Source organism: Gopherus flavomarginatus, chromosome 6, assembly GCF_025201925.1.
Source record: "Gopherus flavomarginatus isolate rGopFla2 chromosome 6, rGopFla2.mat.asm, whole genome shotgun sequence".
Classification (NCBI taxonomy): domain Eukaryota; kingdom Metazoa; phylum Chordata; order Testudines; family Testudinidae; genus Gopherus; species Gopherus flavomarginatus.
Window position 1 is genome coordinate 94,849,736 of NC_066622.1, and position 18,108 is coordinate 94,867,843.

Consider the following 18,108-nt stretch of genomic DNA (forward strand, 5'->3'; position numbering starts at 1 on the left):
TTGTGCTCACCCCTTAATTTTACTGAGACTGGAATTTTTAATGACATTATTTGCATTCAGCTTTAATCTGTTCATCAGATGACATTTTTTAACTATTAACTTGCCATTTATAGCTAACAAGCTTTGGGACTATCAGCATGTTCCCAGTTCCATATAAGTTTTTTCATTTGTGCCACGACTACAGAGCTACAATGTGAATGGCATTAATGGTAATTTATTTTGCATAACACAAAAATAACTCCACAGTTGTATTGCAACTATTGGCCAAAGAATTATCTGATACAATAATCATAATATTTAGATAAGATTTCCTTGGCAGCTGCTAACCACAGGGTGACTAAGCTAGCTGGTTTCCCTGTACAAGCACAGATACAGGAGACATCTTTGTCTCTGTTGATCTGGGGTTACCCTTCCCTGAAGCTCCCAAAGATTCATGGGTTTTGGGGAGACTTCACACTTTCTCTTCCGTTTGGCCCCCCTCAAAACTCCCCCCATTTGAAGAGATGGCAGGCAGGAAACTCCGGGGTATGATCTGGATCCAAGAAATTAAAAGAATAGTCAATATTTATGTATATATCCTACAGAAACTTAATTTTGTTGCTGTAAAGTTAGCTGGTCACTCAACAGACAAAACACCTTCAATCCACAAATCCATTTTACTGCTATCATTATATCCTGTATATAGGTCAGGCTGTGACAAGGAAGTAAATAATGCAAAATAAATAAATACAGTCTTAAAAATTTGCAACATTGCCCAAAGAATCGAAGTGTTTCATATTAATTGTTGCTCATGTTAAAACTTAATGGGCCTGGTTTTCCACTATCTCATTTAGTCACTAACATCAGTGCAAAACATTACCAAGTCGGAACTCTCCAATTATTTACACTTGTTTTACATCCACTGTGCATAGGCCTGAATGACTGCACAATGTGCAAGGCAATGGAATATCAGACCCAAAATATCTAATTTAGAAATGCACACAGCTATATTTAAAATTCATTGGCATTCAGGTTTGGGAGATTATTTTTTAATACCATGAGTTCTACATCCTGCAAGAAGTATATACGCACAATACATTCTATATGTTTAACATGGACAGAAAAGCCTTCTGGTTGTATACTAAAGAAGAACACAGGAAACTGATATAAAACACTGGACCACTTTATGCATATAATTGTTACTTACGCTAATACTGAATAAAGATAGTGCCTCGCCCTCTCAAAATTTCTTCCACCTAAAATACTTATACAAAGCGTGATAACAGATCAATATTACAAAGCCACATAATTGAACATTCAAATAATGGTGAACAGGCACAAGATACAAACAAGTTTTAATCATGGACAAAAAATACTGCACTGTTGAGCAGATGATTCCATGCTCTCAGGTATTTTGGGCTGATACTTTATATTTCATAGTTTCTGAACTTCCTCAGAAGCTCTGAAGGGGCATCACCTGACCAGCGGAAACGCAAGTGCGAGCAATTTGCATCTAAAAATCCTATGAAAAAAGAAAAAAGGGGAGAGGAAATTAATTATTAAAAGAAACATTTAAAACTGACGAGGCTAAAGTAGTTATAGTGTAGTTGTAGCCATGTCAGTCCCAGAATATTAGACAGAAAATATGGGTATGGTAATATCTTTTATTGGACTCTCTCTCACCAACAGAAGTTGGTCCAATAAAAGATATTACCTCACCCACTTAGGCTAAAGTAGGTCTTGATTACTGTGACTAAAATATAAGTAAAATGAAGGTCTTTAGCATGAAGTTTCAGTCTTTGATCAGGGGAGGAGGGAGAGAAGGGGAGAGAGAGAGAGAGAACAAAGGTGTCATCTGGACAAAAACTATTAACAAACTGAGCAAATATGGGCAATGAGTCTGTTCTGTTCATTCCCTCTGAAGCATCTAGCACTGGCCACTGTCAGAAGACAGGATACTATGCTAGATGGACCACTGGTCTGAGCCAGTATAGTCATTCTTATGTTCTCATCTATATGAAAATAACTTGTGTGTATCAATATATATGGAAAACAAAAAACATGAGCCCTCTGACACTCCACAAGGATGTTACAGAGGAAGTCTTTCAGATATGCTTAACAATCCAAGTAAGTTCTAAAACATAACTGATGTGAAAGGAAGCCTTATAGTAGTTTATTATAACATAATACTCCTTGATGAAAGAAAGCCATGCAACTTATTTAAATCCATCTAATCAGAACTTTTATCAGAGACTACCTAATACAGGGGTTCTCAAACTGGGGGGTTGGGACCCCTCAGGGGGTTGCGAGGTTATTACATGGGGGGTCGCGAGCTGTCAGCCTCCACCCCAAACCCCGCTTTGCATCCAGCATTTATAATGCTGTTAAATATATTAAAAAGTGTTTTTAATTTATAAGGGGGGGTCGCACTCAGAGGCTTGCTACTTGAAAGGGGTCACCAGTACAAAAGTTTGAGAATCACTTACCTAGTACATCAGAAAAAGACAAAACTGAAATTATTTAAAAAATAAATAAAAAACAACCCCAAAATTTGGAAATCAAAACATCTTTGCACAGTAATATATTAGTAATATATTCATGTATTAAAGTCCAACAGCCTTAACTTATGACTTAAAATGGCAAATATTATAGTCTGCTAAACTTTTAAAGAGCATCATTTGTCTAATGTTAAATGTAACTCCAGTTATACTTGATGTGTATAAAATTTTCTTATCGTATTTGCTACATTCCAAAGATGTCTGTTTTTAAACAAGAGTTTAATCCCTCACAGCTCTACCTCACTTCCTATTTGATCAGGCAGTACTTTGTTACATTATAATCACTTGCTGTTCTGTGATGGCCTAAACCCAGATTTTTGAAACCACTGCAGGATCAAACAAAAAGAAAAGAGAGTCTGTATTGATCTAGCATGATAGAGCCCCTCTAACAAAATAAACAAACTCTTTGAGACAAGGAATAGGTCATCTTCTGTGTTTTTACATAGAACCAAGCACAGTCACTATTTTAATAACTAAAAGATGCATTAATTTCTGCAGTGGAAGAATTAATGGGACTCAGAATAAGTTCAGAGTTGCCTAGTTCCAATTTATGCCTTTAGGTTTTTTTTAAAGTTTACAGACTGAGTTTTTCTTTACACTAAGACCTCCTGTATACTTCTTCAGAAGTGTAAAAGGTCCTGGAATTAGGTGTAAATGTCATTTATACCCACTTTACCACTCATGTACATTGCGAGAGCAGTGTAAAAGGGCCTTAGTGTAAATGAGAATTTAGTTAGCCCCTAAATGTTTAGCGCAGAAAATACCACAAAACTAGATTATTAATTTATATTGCATGTAGCACTGAGGAGCCCTAATCATGGACCAGGACCCCACTGCTCTGTACAAAACACACAAGATATCCTTGCTCCAAAGGGTTTACAATCTAAGTATCTGACAAGAGACAACAGATAGATAGACAAGGAAGAACAAGGAAACAACAAGACAATACTGATCAGCATGATAGGCAGTGATCTCAGAACACCAGCAGTCTAACTACGGTCAAGTTTTTTTTGTAGTCATGACAGAAAAAGAGAGTTTAAAGGAGAGTTTTGAAGGAGGATTGTGATGCAGCTTTGCAGATGTTCGCTGGAAGCTCCTTCCAAGCCAGAAGGGCAGCATAAGAGAAAGCACAAAAAGTGCTTGTTTGAAAATTTAACAAGTGAGCAGTGGAGGCTGAAATCACGGGCCACAGTGAGAGAGACATAACTTGAACTTGGTCTAGGATTTGTAATATTTTATAGACAGAAGAATATCAAAATTTGCCTCTTTTGGATGAAAAAGTTGTTATACAGTTCTGTAATAAATTACATCAAAATCCAGGACACAAGTGGTATAAAACTGGGCCCTAATTGAGATAGCTAGTTAAATTAAGAGCCTGCAACAACTGGAATCCTTAGTATTGCAATTTGCACCTCTCAGGCCCTGATTTTCAAAATTGTACATATGCAGTTACTTGAATGTGAAGTCATCTTAGTTATGTTCTATGCATACAAGTGGCCAACTGCATGAGCGATCACATTAATTGTACTCACAGTTCTGAAAATCATGTTCTCTGTCTAATATTCTTACAGGTGCACACCAAGTAATAAGACATATGCAAATGTACAGGAAAGTAAGGAAATGGGAATTATTGAAAAAAATTATGTAGTCACCCATTTCTTATTCAGTTTATCCTTTAAGGCCCAGTCCTGAACATCATACTGAAGCAAAACTCCCACTTAATTAGATGGGAGTTTTCCATGAGTAAAAACTTCAGTATCAGGTAAAATGCCTGGACACTGAAATCTGTCACATTACTGATTCCACTTACTTGGAGAGTCTGGACTCTTTGGTGATTGTGGCTTCTCATCAGAAGTCTCAGCATCATCTTGCTCCCTTCTCTCAGCTGACAATCCATCTTTATTGTTTTCAGTCTGTTGGGCCCAAGTGTCATTAGTTATGTTGCTGCTATTATTTAGCTCAGGTGCTTCCAGCATTGGCTCTTTTTTACTTCTGACAGCCCAGTGCATTGACTAAAAAAAATTAAAAATAACAAATGGACAAATCTAAGTTGTATATTAGAGTTTAAACATAACATAGGCTAGTTTTCTACTTTAAAGGATTCAGTGTGCAGTTACATAGATTTATTCTTTTTAACTAACAGAAGTATGCTCTAGAACATGGATTCTCAACCTTTTTCTTTCGGAGCCCCCCACCCATGCTATAAAAACTCCACGGCCCACCTGTGCCACAATAACTGGTTTTCTGCATATAAAAGCCAGGGCCAGTGTTAGGGGGTAGCAAGCAGGGCAATTGCTTGGAGCCTTTTCCACAGGGCCCCCCCCGTGAAGCTACGTTGCTCAGGCTTCAGCTTCAACCCCAAGTGGCAGGGCTCAGGGCCCTGGGATTCAGACTCATGTGGCGGGGTTCTGGCTTTCTACCCTAGGTCCCAGCAAGTCTAATGCTGGCCCTGCTTGGTGGACCCCTTGAAACGTGCTCACAGCCCCCCAGGAGTTCCTGGACCTCTAGCTGAACCACTGCTCTAGAATGCTATAAAAAGGCTTTCTGGAAATTACAGATCATTAGGAAAATGAAACTGAATTTTGGAATTAGCAGTTGAGTAGCTTGGGTGATTGTGACGTTATTGACATAATCTGTAACCATATAGATCATTGTTGCAACCACTGTTATATATTTGTAGCAAACGTTATTCAAAGGTTGAGGTGTCTATGGGAAGTTATGATTTGCTCGTTATGATTATGCAATCTGTATGTGTGTATCATTTTTGTAGTTGAAATTATGAATATTGGCTCTATACTGTCTGTATTTCAAACTTATGCTATGCTTCTGGGTGACACTCCAGACAAGTTGGTGTCAGCTCTGGACCATCAGCTATGCAGATACACCTTGTGACTCAGCAATGAAGTGCCCATGTGACTCCAAACTCCATTTTGCTGTAATTTTCCACAGTAAGAACAAAGAGGTGTTCTTATACCTGAAAGCAACTATAAAAGGCTGATGCCTCATCTCCATCTGGTCTTCAATCCTGCCTTTTACCTCTGGAGGGACTTTGCTACAAACAGAAGCTCTACACAAAGGACTGATGACCCATCGCAGCTGTGGATGTACTTCAGAGACTTGATCACTGCTTACAAGCCTGAACCAAGAACTTTGCCATTATTGTGTGTAATTGATTCCATTTAACCAATTCTAGCTTTCACCTATATCTTTTTTCTTCTATGAATAAACCTTTAGATTCTAAAGGACTGGCAACAGCATGATTTGTGGGTAAGATCTGATTTGTATATTGACCTAGGTCTGGGGCTTGGTCCTTTGGGATCGAAAGAAGCTTTTTTTTTCTTTTATTGGGGTATTGGTTTTCATAACCATTCATCTCCATAACGAGGGGTACTGGTGGTGACACTAGAAAACTGGAAAGTCTAAGAGAATTGCTTGTGTGACTTGTGATTAGCCAGTGGGGTAAAACCAAAGTCCTCTCTGGCTGGTTTGCTTTGCCTTGGAGGTGAAAAAACTCCAGCCTTGGGCTGTAACTGCCCTGCTTTAAGCAATTTGTCCTGAATTGGCACTCTCAGTTTGGTCCCACCAAAACCAGCATTGTTATAGTGATGTTCATCTAGATTCTATAGTTACATTTGGATAGGGATGAAGGAGGACAAGTGGAGATGCAGCAAATAATTCTAAGGTATTAATATATTTTGCTCACCATCTGCTCAGTAAAATTTTCAAGAGCACCTAGGAGATTTAAAATCTTAGTCCCATTTCAAAAGTAACAGGCATTTCAGAGCTTAGTCACTTTTAAAAATTGGACTTAGGCATTTCTGGAAGTGTTACTTTGATCTAACTCCCACTATAGTCAATGGAAATACTCCTACTGACTTTAACTGGAATTGAATCAAGCTTGGAAGGACTGATCCTCCAATCCATATATACTTATGTATGATGCTTTATAGGCAAATGGTCTCAGACATTTTTTCACAACATTTGTTTGCAGATAATTTGTTTGCTCACCTCTAGTAGGACCCCGTCGTGCATGGTACTATATATTCTCAATTCACATTCATGTTAATTTAATTGAGGGTGATCAGGATATTGCACGACTGGGACCTAGTAGATATATGCAAAAAAAAATTCCCACCAGCAAAATTTGTGGAAAAATCCTGAGAATGTCTGTCTGCAAAGCACCAAGCATATCAATAGCTTTATATACATATATAATTCAAACATACATAATTTTTAAAAAAGTGTAGGTTTTCCTCAACTTACAAGGAAAACTTAAAGACAGTTTTTCATGGATACAGTTTTCTTTCCAGAGGTCAGGGCAGAGGGGGTGTCTACACAAGACCTTTCAAGGAAAATGGTGATATTTTGCTCTTCTGCTTCATTAAAAAAGAAAATGCAGCCATACCAGGAAATCCTAGACCCACTGAAGGCAATGATAAAATTTCCTCCTCTTGGTGGATCTAAATCCTGGTTTTCTTCTGGCCCTTTCAGATACTCCACCAAGTCTCTGATGGATGAATAACGTAACTTGTGCTGTTTGCTGAGCCAACTGGTCTTCCTAGGATGGAGCTGAATTACAACTCCTGACAATCTGTGTGGCAATATGGAGCTTTGAGAGCTTAAAAGCTCTTAGGAGTTGTAGTTAGCTGACCAGGAATTTTGTTCTTTAAGAGTTAATCTATTGCTGTTACCTATTCCATACTTGAAGCACTATTCCCCTGCTTTGACATAACTATTAGGGAAATTATTGTGTAGAGAAGGAAAGTGGTGGTTTAATTTATTTTTATAATGAGATTTTAACATTGTGTATTGGGGAATTCTCTCCTTTATTTCTCTGAGAAAAAGATTTCCAAAAAGTATTCATTAGAAATGCAGTGTCTAGATCACTACCAAAAATACAAAGCACAAGAAGTGCCAGAAATAACCTCTGGATGCTGCTGCTGGTGTGATGTTCAGACAAGAGGATACAGATTCACAGGGAGGCCTGCAGTGATTTTTTTAAGTGTCATCTCACACATCCAAACTAAATGTTCAAATAAATAAAATTTAAATTTGAGGTAGAAAATGCACCTGAAATGTTTTTGTGTTCATATATCACTGTTGTTGTTGTTTGTTGTTAAAATAATCTAAGTATCAATGGAAAATAATTCTCTCTCTCTTCTTTTCTGAAACTATGGACTGTTGATGGTTTCACAAGGGTCAGAAATTAAAACAGTGGTCACTTGACAGCTGTATAATATATAAGATATCAGGCCAAAGAGGCGTCCCAAAGGGTTTAAAATTTATCTCTGATTCTATGGTATGTAGAGGAGCAGAAAGGCAAGTAAACAGGCAGAAAGAGAACAAAATTTCTTCTGATCTGTGAGTGATACCCACTTGGACTGAGCAAATAACAGATTCAATTTGAAACAAACAGTCTATTTAGTAAAGCTCTCTATGTGCTGTATTTAGAATTTTGGTCCATTTGTAAAGATGGGAATATGCTACTAGTTTACTTTGGTTTTGATTCTTCCTAATCTGTTGCCATTAAATATTTTCCCTTGTTTGACCTAAAAAGGCTGGTAACAGTTGGCATATGTCAATTATTTTAATGTCTTCCACTGTAAAACCAAGGAGGTGTCGAGGGAGTTGACAGAACTACTATATAATTTGTGGAAAGAAACCTTTCAAGGACCAATGAATTTGTTACATTAAGTAAATGCAGCACAAGACAGGAGAATAACTTAGAATGGGTGCCCTTAAAAATATGACATTTACCTCATCATAATTTGTACTGCTTATTTTAGATCTTGCAGTAATAGAGAGTCTACTGCTGAAATGTGTTAATATTTCTGCATCTCAGCTTATCTGTATCTTCCAAATAATGTATTCTTTACAATTCTTTCAAGGGATAGCGGCTATGCCAAGCCCTGAATGTTGCACATTTTTTAATACTTTGCACTTGATAACTGTAAGACATCTTCTGACATTTCATCATCATCATGTTCCTATTACGTTTAGGGCAGTGATGAAGCTCTTCCACTCCTGTCTGTTTCTGACAAGTCTTTCAGTGGTTCCCCAGCTGTGCTCCAGGTTTTTCAGCTCGGCTTCCACAGCTCTTTGCCATGTTGTTTTTGGCTGGCCTTGTTTTTGCTTGCCTTCAGGTGTCCATCTTATTGCTACTCTGGTGATGAAATCAGTTTTCATTCGAAGCACATGACCCACCCATCTCTAACGCCTCCTGGCAATGATGGTGCTCAGATCCTCTTGGCTGCACTGTGTCAGTAGATCTTGGTTTGAGATTGTTCTGAGTCAAAAGATACAGAGGATTTTTCTGAGTCAGGTTGTATGAAATGAAGACAGTTTGGACATGTCATACTTTCTCATTCCCAAGCATTCTGCACTATAAAGTAGTGTTGAAAGTACGTAACTCTGATAAATCTTGAGTTTGGTGTAGGTGCTGTATTTTCATGATTTCCAGACTGTATTTAAGCTCCTGAAGGTGTTCCTGGCTTTACTGATTTTGTTCTGGATGTTCTGGCTTGTTCCACCATTCTGGCTTATGGTGCTGCCCAAGTATGTAAATGTTTCTACATTGGTGAGAACATGATCCTCTATCCATACTGGTGATGGTGGCAATACTAAAGGTCATGATATCTGTTTTATTGCGGTTGATTTTCAGTCCAATTTGCTGGCTGAATGTGTTGAGTTGAGTTGTTTTTTCTTGTAGATGGTGTTGGTTATGTGATAGGAGAGTGACATCATCTGTGAAATCCAGATCTTCAAGGGATAACAGTGTCCATTTAATGCCTCTTGGCATGTCTTCTGTTGTACACCACAGTCAATGGGAATGTTGAAAAGGATTGCAGACATGACACACCCCAGACATACTCTTGTTTTGACTTCAAAACTGAGCTCACTGTGATCAGCACTGCATGTAAAGTTGAAACAGAATCTTTTGATGATGCTGATTATACAGAAAGGAATACCATATGTGAGCAGAATGCGCCATAGGCCGGTCCTGTGAATGCTATCAGAAGCCTTCTCAAAGTCTACGAAGTTTATGTAGCGTTGCTGTTGCCATTCTAAGCACTGTTCTATTGTATTTCGTAGAGTGAAGATCTGGTCTATGCATCTATGCCCTTTCCGAAAATCAGCTTGCTATTTTCTCAGAATGCTATCAGCTGCCTCTGATATATGCTGAACTATGATCTTAACAATACTTTGTTTGGCACAGACAAAAGTATGATACCAAGCCAGTTATTACAATCATTGAGAGTTTCTTCCTTTGGTATCTTCACTATAACCCCATTGGTCCACTCATCTGGCACTTTTTCCCTTTCCCAGACTGATGTAAATAGAGGGGCCAGGATAGATGCTGCTAATTCTGACATTGAGAGGCTTGTAAATTATGCTGGAAAGATCTCCCACATTGTATTACTCCATGTTATTTGAAGTTTACACACTGATGATAAAAACAGTGTTCAAAAAGCTTCACTCACTGTATTAATTTGCATGTACACCTACACTAATGTAATTGTGTTTTATGTAATCATAAATGAATGCCATCTACTGCTACTATAAACCACTATATTTTTACCTGTTTTCCGAGCTTGAATTCCAGGAAGATGATTTAAAAAAAAATCAAGTATAGCTACATATAATTAGCTGGAAATAAAGTTTGTGGAAAAAACATCTAAGGTGCCTGAACAGAACAAATTAATACCTCTGATACCTGGCAGTCACATCAAAGACAAAATATCAAAACTTCTGAATAGTTTGGTTTGCTCAGACATAATTAGCATCTTCCAGATTATTTATCTTCATAGAGTATTTCTTCTCAAAATAAATTGTAGTACTCAGTGTTCAGGGCAGTGGTGACATCAACAGAATTAATACACAGCAATGACTCACTCATTTTCACAAGCATCAATAAAAAGTATAAATCAACAGCAGTTGATATAGACTAGAAAATAAACAAAAATCAGTTCTGAAAAGTAAAGAAATGATCATTTGTTTATGAACTAGAAAAATATTAATTTAAATATCATTTGTCATTATTTTTTATTAGGTTAGAATCTATCAATTGTTAGAAAAAACAACTGGTTATACTAGAGATATGCAGGTGTTTCCAGATTGTCATATTAAATCCTTATAGCCAACAGGAAAAAAAACATAACTTCAGATACACCTCTACCTTGATATAACACTGTCCTTGGGAGCCAAAAAATCTTACTGCATTATAGGTGAAACCGTGTTATATTGAACGTGCTTTGATCCACCGAGATGCGCAGCCTCCCCTCCCAGCACTGCTTTACCGCATTATATCCGAATTTGTGTTATATCAGGTCATATTATATTGAGGTAGCAGTGTACTATGGTATTAAATTTTTTGTTGGTAAAAATCTATTCAATATTCTCATTAAAGAAATTACTGAAGATTTATTTTCCTAGGTTGAAATCCTGGCCCCAATGAAGTCAATGACAATATGGCATTGACTTTAATGAGGCCAGGATTTCACCCCCAGTAATCATTCTGAAAATTAACTTAAAATATACCACGAGTCTTTTATCATAGTACATTTCTTTGGTTAACCAAGATCATATAGCCACTTCCAACCTCAAATAAATTATTTTTAAATGACCGAAGTGTTTTGAAATGTTGAGAACGTTGCTATGGGATTGACAGAAATACAAGATAAAACCTACTGATATATTGTCCCTGAGAACAAAAAACAGATACGAGAGTTTCATCACATATGTGTTCATAAATGTCTATGTCATCTGACTGCCTTCCGGTTTGTGGCATTTGGTTTTTTAATGAATTCAAGGGTATTTTTCTGCACTATTGTTACGTAATGCTATGCAACAATTTTGGTGGAGTATTCTTGGTCACATAGCAGCACTGTTTCTAATTAGTGTCCTTTCCTCCATCAGATCAACAGTGGGAAACTGATAAAAAAACAATAGACGGCTGTTATAATGAACAGTCCTTAATCTCTGGCCCATCCTTTTTTGCCCATGGGTGAATTTCCCTTCCCATAGATCTACCTAATCTCCTAATGCTAATGTATACCCAGGAAATTTAGGTAAACAAAAAACAACCGTTTTTATGGAGTTGCTCAGAGCCTCCCACTGCTGGAATGGAATGGTAATTTTGCTTCGTCGCCAGTAATCATAACAAGCTCGACTCTCTTCGTTAGTAAGAATCTCTTTAGCCTGCTGCAGCTTCTGAAAATTCTCCACTAAAACACAAACCAAAAGGACGTTACATCAAATACTTATTTTTAAATAAATTAATTCTCTTGTGGAACAGGAATGACCAATAAATAGCTATGTAACAGCAACATAGGTTGGGGCAGAAAAAGAGAATAAAAGAGTGATGAAGGGATGTGGCAGTTCTGCTTACTGCTTTGTGGCAGTCTTAGCTGACTCAATAGCTAACATCTTTAGTGGACAATTGATGCCCTCTTTCAGATGAACAATTCAATGCAAATGTGGAGCCTTTGTGTCTGTTGGTTTAGAAGCTTTATAAACTTGAGGGCTGTCAAAATTATGTGGCATTCAAAGCAAAACACGATGTGTTGCCCTGTTTAAAAACCAATATTGCAATAGCATGACAGCATTTCACAAGGAACATAGCATGATCCGAAGCAGCAAGGAAGTTAGAGCAGAACCACCAAGGGACAGTAAGAAAGAAAGAAGTATAATGACATTACGTGAGCAGCAAGCAGAAGAATCTTAACATCGCATAGTATAGGTTAGCTAACGGCATTGCTTAACCGCACATCTTTTGTGTGTGTAATAAGACATTAACTTAAATTCCAGATTGTGTGAATAAGATCTCTTATTTCTCTTGCAGGAGCAAAAATTCTTTATAAAATGGTTGTTAAGGATGCAGCTGTGTGTTACTATTTGTGTAAAGGTTACAAAGATTTACATTTTATCTATGAGTCATCCTTATTAGAGTGGCTTATTATTATTATTTATTTATTCTGGTTTATAGTAGACACTTCTTTTGAAATATGCTGAACTCAAACGCTAACCAAAGCTGATATGCATAAATCAAACACCACACAGGATTTTTTTTCTTAATTCTGTTTCTTTTTTCCAGTGTGACCAGTTTTGGGGAGGTAAAAAGCAGTCTAGTTTGATAGTTATTTTTTAATATGTTGGTATTGAAATGAATCATACAAAGTCAATGTTTACTGTGCTGTGAAAATATAAGGCATTTAGTAGACTGTTCAAATAAATGAAGCATAAACTGTTTGCTCTTAATACATAGAACTGCTCCACTATTTAGGTCTTGGGCTCCCCTTCTTTTTTAAATGATTTATTTTTACTTCAATTTAATACTAAAAATTCCAAGCAATGGACCAGATTTGGGTCTCACTTCTGCCTCTGCCTCCTCACTGAAATCAATGAGGTAGCCTCAGTTTATTTACTGAAGAATTTGGTCCTGTTATCCAGTTGCACTTTCAAGTATGTTTAAATATATTTTGGAAAGTAGGATTTAAGATCATTTTGTAAAAGGTGGACTCTTCAACAAATTTTGGAGGGATCCCTCTCAGGCTCTCTCAGAATGAAGAATCACACCCCATTTTATTTTTGTTCCCCCATTAATCTATTGAGCCTCAACTCACATTTCAGAAAGCCAAGAAGAGCTAGCTGCAACTTAATACCACTCTCAAGACATCTGAAGGTATCAGTAGACAGTTAGTACTCTTTCATCCTCTTGGGTGTAGTACCTCTACTATTCTGGGAGAAGGGTGCAAGCAAGAATCTCAAACTTTAATTATGAGTAGTTCCAATCAAACTTTAACCTCCTCTGTGGTTGCTACCACTATGTTTGTCAGTATGCCTCCAATTAAACAGATAGAAAATCTGAATAGAGAAGAGGACCTGCTTCTGCTCCCTTTAGTTATATGGGCTGGGATTTTCAAAGGTGCCTAAGGGAGTTGGAATTTCAAAAGGATTTGGATGTCTAATTTCCTTAAACCACTTTGAAAATCCCAGTCATCATATAGTTCCTCACTCTAAGAATAGTCCCACTGATTTCAATATGAGTAGCAGGAGGCAGAATCAGCCTCAAAGTTTTTGGGTGGAGTATCAGAAATGTGTATCACAGAGCACTGTCTTGTTATAACTGGTTTTATACAAACAGTTCCAATACTAAGTGTTGCACCCTGTCCTCAAATTAATCTTTGTTTTGGAGGTTTTCCATGTACTATGATTTCCATGATCTGGGCCTATAATGTTTGTATACATAGATGCTCTAATTTGGTGTCCAACAACACATTTAGCAATACGTGGAAACTTAATGAAGAGTAGGGAATGATCGCCTTCAATATACTGTTTATCTTATTTTTTTCTGTGCATTGTGTATAGACATAAAGAAGGCAAGAGCAGGCATTCAAAATGTTTGTGGTCATTGATGACAGTGACCCTGTTGGTTATGGATAAATAAACCTGTCTCAGAGTATCCGGTTTTTCCTCAAGGCACTGTTATGGGGGTAAGGTTAAGATTATCTGCGTGACTGACAGCATTTCCACAATTTCTGATGTTTGTTGTTGGTCTGCAGAGAGCTGGCCTGTCACATGGTGCTGGGTCCTCCTTATTTCCAGCTCCTAACTTACATTAAAAGAAGCTAAAATACATTAAATATTTTCCTACTGTTACTTTTCATGTGAGCAATTATTGTAGTAAACCCAAATATGTCATTTAATTCCCAGTGGGAGAGGAGACAGTCCATGCAATCATGCATGGGAGGTGATGTGGTCCACAAGACAATCTCTGGTTTAAAATGTGCATCATCCTATACAAATTTTGACAACTCCTGGACTAGATAATCAAACAGGTGTCTTCCTGTTCTAATATCCAGGATTGTGTAAATGTTACACCAAAATATTAAGGCTTGACATCTAAGAGAGTACATTCCATATATGTAAAAATTATACAATATTAAAATGAGAATCAATATTTACTGATGGGTTTTAGGCTGCATTCAATGCCTTAATTATAATTTACGGCAATAGATTGTTTTTTAAATAGGAAAGACTACATACCAGCTTTAGGGTTTCCAGGATGTTTGTCAGGGTGACACTCAAGGGCTTTGACCTTAAACTCTGCAAGAATTTGTTCAACCTAAATAAAATATCAACATTTAAAATACATAAATCCATACACACACACACACACACACACACACACACACACACACACACACACACACACACACACACACACACACACACACACACACACACACACAGGTTTTTGGGACTGGGCTTTTCGGCGGGTGAAGACTCAAGGTAGGGGGGTTTTTGCTCTCTTGATTTTACAAGATCCTGTATAATCAAAATATATAACAAAAACCATCTGACAGCTGTGTCACTAATTTAATTTTGTTCTCTGTACTCCCGTCTTTACCCTTTTCTTCATGAACATGTATTTTTCCATAGCTGTACGCTTTGGTTTTAAGAAAACTGTAAGTAAAGGTTCACACTTGGAAGACTAATGGGGAGGTGGATTAACTATGCCGACAGAATAATTCATTACAGTGCTACAGCAGCGCAGCTATCGGTGCAACTGTGTGTGCCGATAGAGCATTTTAATGATAATTCAACTCTTTAGAAACAGGCTGACTAAGGACTCATTCAGCAACAAACTGGAATTGGGGACCAATTTAAAACTTTTAGCGCATCCTCAATTTAGCTCCAGGCAACTAAAACATGCTATTCCAGTGAAACTCAAGCTCTGATAACATCTTGTAGCAAGTTACTATATATATATATATATATAGTAGGAAAGAACTACTTCTATATATATATATTATATATATATATATATATATTTCTTTCCTCAGTTTGGCAGTTTGTGAAAATCTCTATCCCTCACTTCATTCCCTGTAACACAAACTTCTGAGAATTATTGAGAATTAAGAATCATGTGATTTTATTTTAAAGCAAAATCTTGTGTCATTCAACTAGTCAGTCCAATTTCACTGAGCAAATTGCCTGGAAAACAACAGACAGCTATGATGCTTTTCAGATTTTACACTTTGCACTGTACTGCCCTATTACTCTTTCTATGTATGCACATTAGTATGGTGTCTTCAGTTTTTGAATCTAATAAATTACTAATTTTTAAACAACAGCAATTACATACAGATTGTTGGAACTAGGTACTCAGTAGAGAGACTAGTTACCAATACATCTCTAAAAACTATTTATATACAGAGATTTTAAATGACAAGGTTTACAGTAACATTATTTTTTGAAAATGTAATCTCATTTCTTTTCAGACCTAAATATAACACAAAAATAAGCTAAGAAAAAATGTTAAGATATATAGAGAGAGGGTAATAGATTTTACCAATCAAGGAGTCTGGGACTCCCCTAAACTGAAATAACACTTCCTGATGTAGGAGGCTATAGATTTGACCATCCCTCTCTCTCTCTCTCTCTCTCTCTCTCTCTCTCAAACCTGCAGATTCAGAAGATGCCAGGGGCTTCTTTATGGAAGCACTTTGCTGCACTGCCCTGTCATGCCTCTGCCCCCTTCAGTTCCTCCACTCCCTTGAGGATTGATGCTGAAAGGGGCTGAGTATGCTGGCCCTGATCCAGCAAAGCACATAATCAATTTTAACTACATGAGCAGTTCCACTGAAATGAATGGAAATACTCATATGCTCAAGTGCTTTGCAAAATTGGAATCAGAGTACTTAGCATCTTTCAGGATCAAGGCCCAAACTGGGATCTGCAGGAGTAGGCTTGCCACTGTACATGCATGAAAGAGAAAGCATGGGAGCCTATATTGCTATAAATATTCAACCCGTATTTTCAATATGTTCTCATTAGGTGACAATTTTATTATACAAATTATATTTTAAATGTTGAAAATATTGCCATGTTTTAAAAATACAAAAAAAATATGTTTTTTCTATAGGCATGTAATAGTGGTATTCAGAAGAATCACAATCTCACATATACGACATACTCACAGGGCAACAGTAAACAAAGAGTATTGGTTGCGTCTCGGAATAAATAATGTGTAACAGATTACTTTTCAGAACCGGTAAGCAGTTATTACAACACATTATTTTTCACTTCAAAGTAACTTCAAAAAAGGTTTACAGTATGCGCTTGAAATATGCATCTCTTCCCAAGGCTATAAAACAGAATTATTGCATTAACCTTTTTCATCTGTTAAAAAAAGCTGAAATAAAGCTAAAATAAAAAAATTAGTACTGCCATCTGCTGGGATGTCTTAAAACTCCTCTCCAAAAATACTTACACTTGTTTTCAATAATAGATTAAGAATTCTATATTTTTCTAACTATATTTACATATGTATTTGGGCGCACATCAAGGACTTTTGTCTATATTGGTGATAAAACATTGATAGAGTATTACATTACATTTGCAGAACAAAGCATTTAACCCATATATAATATTAACAATTATAGCAGAAATGTTAGAAAGCAAAAAGCCTAACATCCCGTACTACTTCGATTGACATAGAAGCTAGTTTTAAAATGTTAGCATGTTCCTGAATTTGCATAATTAGAAAATGTAATTTAGGACAATTTTAGGAAGTAGAGGAACTCTTGTTTTATTTACAGCCATCCAACAGCTTTTGAGATAGATTTTATCCTAAGGTATGAGATGACATGCAACTGCTACCAAAGTGAGTCTAGAAAACTAGCATTTGAAAATTAGTATTTTGGAGTAGGAAATGAGTGGCTAGGGTGGGGTTGTGTGTTCGTTTTAAACACATTTTTTTTCTCCCAAGCAATGACTATATTTTTCCAAAAATGATATATGATTATCTTAGAAACTGAATATAATTACTAATTATTGACAGAGGAGAACATTTTTACATTTCTTATACTAGTTGCACTGACAATACTTACCTGCTGCCACCTTTTAAGTACATCAATATATTGTATAACAGCCTACAAATAATATTTTATAAGTGTTTCAAAGTGCATTCTGACATCACACATGGAACTAACTTAATAAACAAATTATTTACGTTAAAAATAAGCTATTCAAGATGTTACAATACAGCTTTGTATGACAGAGTATCTTTACTATGAACTATATTCTAAAAGCTTCATTGTGTCAAAGAAAACAGTTACTGAGATTAATAGAGGAAGAGAAATTCAAAGGTATTCTGCAGGTACATGTTGCATTTCAAATAATCATACATTCACAGATAACCATTAACTTCAAACTCCCCTTGAAAGCATACAAAGCCAAAACAAACTATCATTAACATAATAAAGAAAACAGAATTACTCTTTTACCGTGGATAGTTCATCACATCCTAGCAAGATGTAATAATCTTCCATATCATCCAGATTGCAGTTCAAAATTGTATCCATTTGGACTAGTCAAACAGCTTTTTTCCCCAACAGCGGATGCGCACGTAGAGGAAAGTATAAACTGTCAATAGAAAGCTTATAGGATTGTCTAAATGTAGCCCAGGTAAAACTGCCTTTTGCAGTCTGGTTTAGGGCTCCCTACGGCGCTTTTTAATACACTGAGATGTAATCCGATTCTTGAATTCTGTTTGTCATTGGTTCTT

At 36.7% G+C, this 18,108-nt stretch overlaps 1 protein-coding gene across 1 annotated transcript; it reads right to left on the reverse strand.

The window, feature by feature from the left end:
* DNAJC12 (DnaJ heat shock protein family (Hsp40) member C12) lies at positions 1 to 18,108 on the reverse strand. Its single transcript, XM_050958348.1, has 5 exons — positions 17,828 to 18,108; positions 14,583 to 14,661; positions 11,622 to 11,761; positions 4,348 to 4,549; positions 1 to 1,501 (listed from the first exon to the last, which is right to left on the reverse strand). Exons 1-5 carry the CDS (start codon positions 17,903 to 17,905, stop codon positions 1,407 to 1,409), a joined length of 594 nt encoding a protein of 197 aa, XP_050814305.1. The 5' UTR covers positions 17,906 to 18,108; the 3' UTR covers positions 1 to 1,406.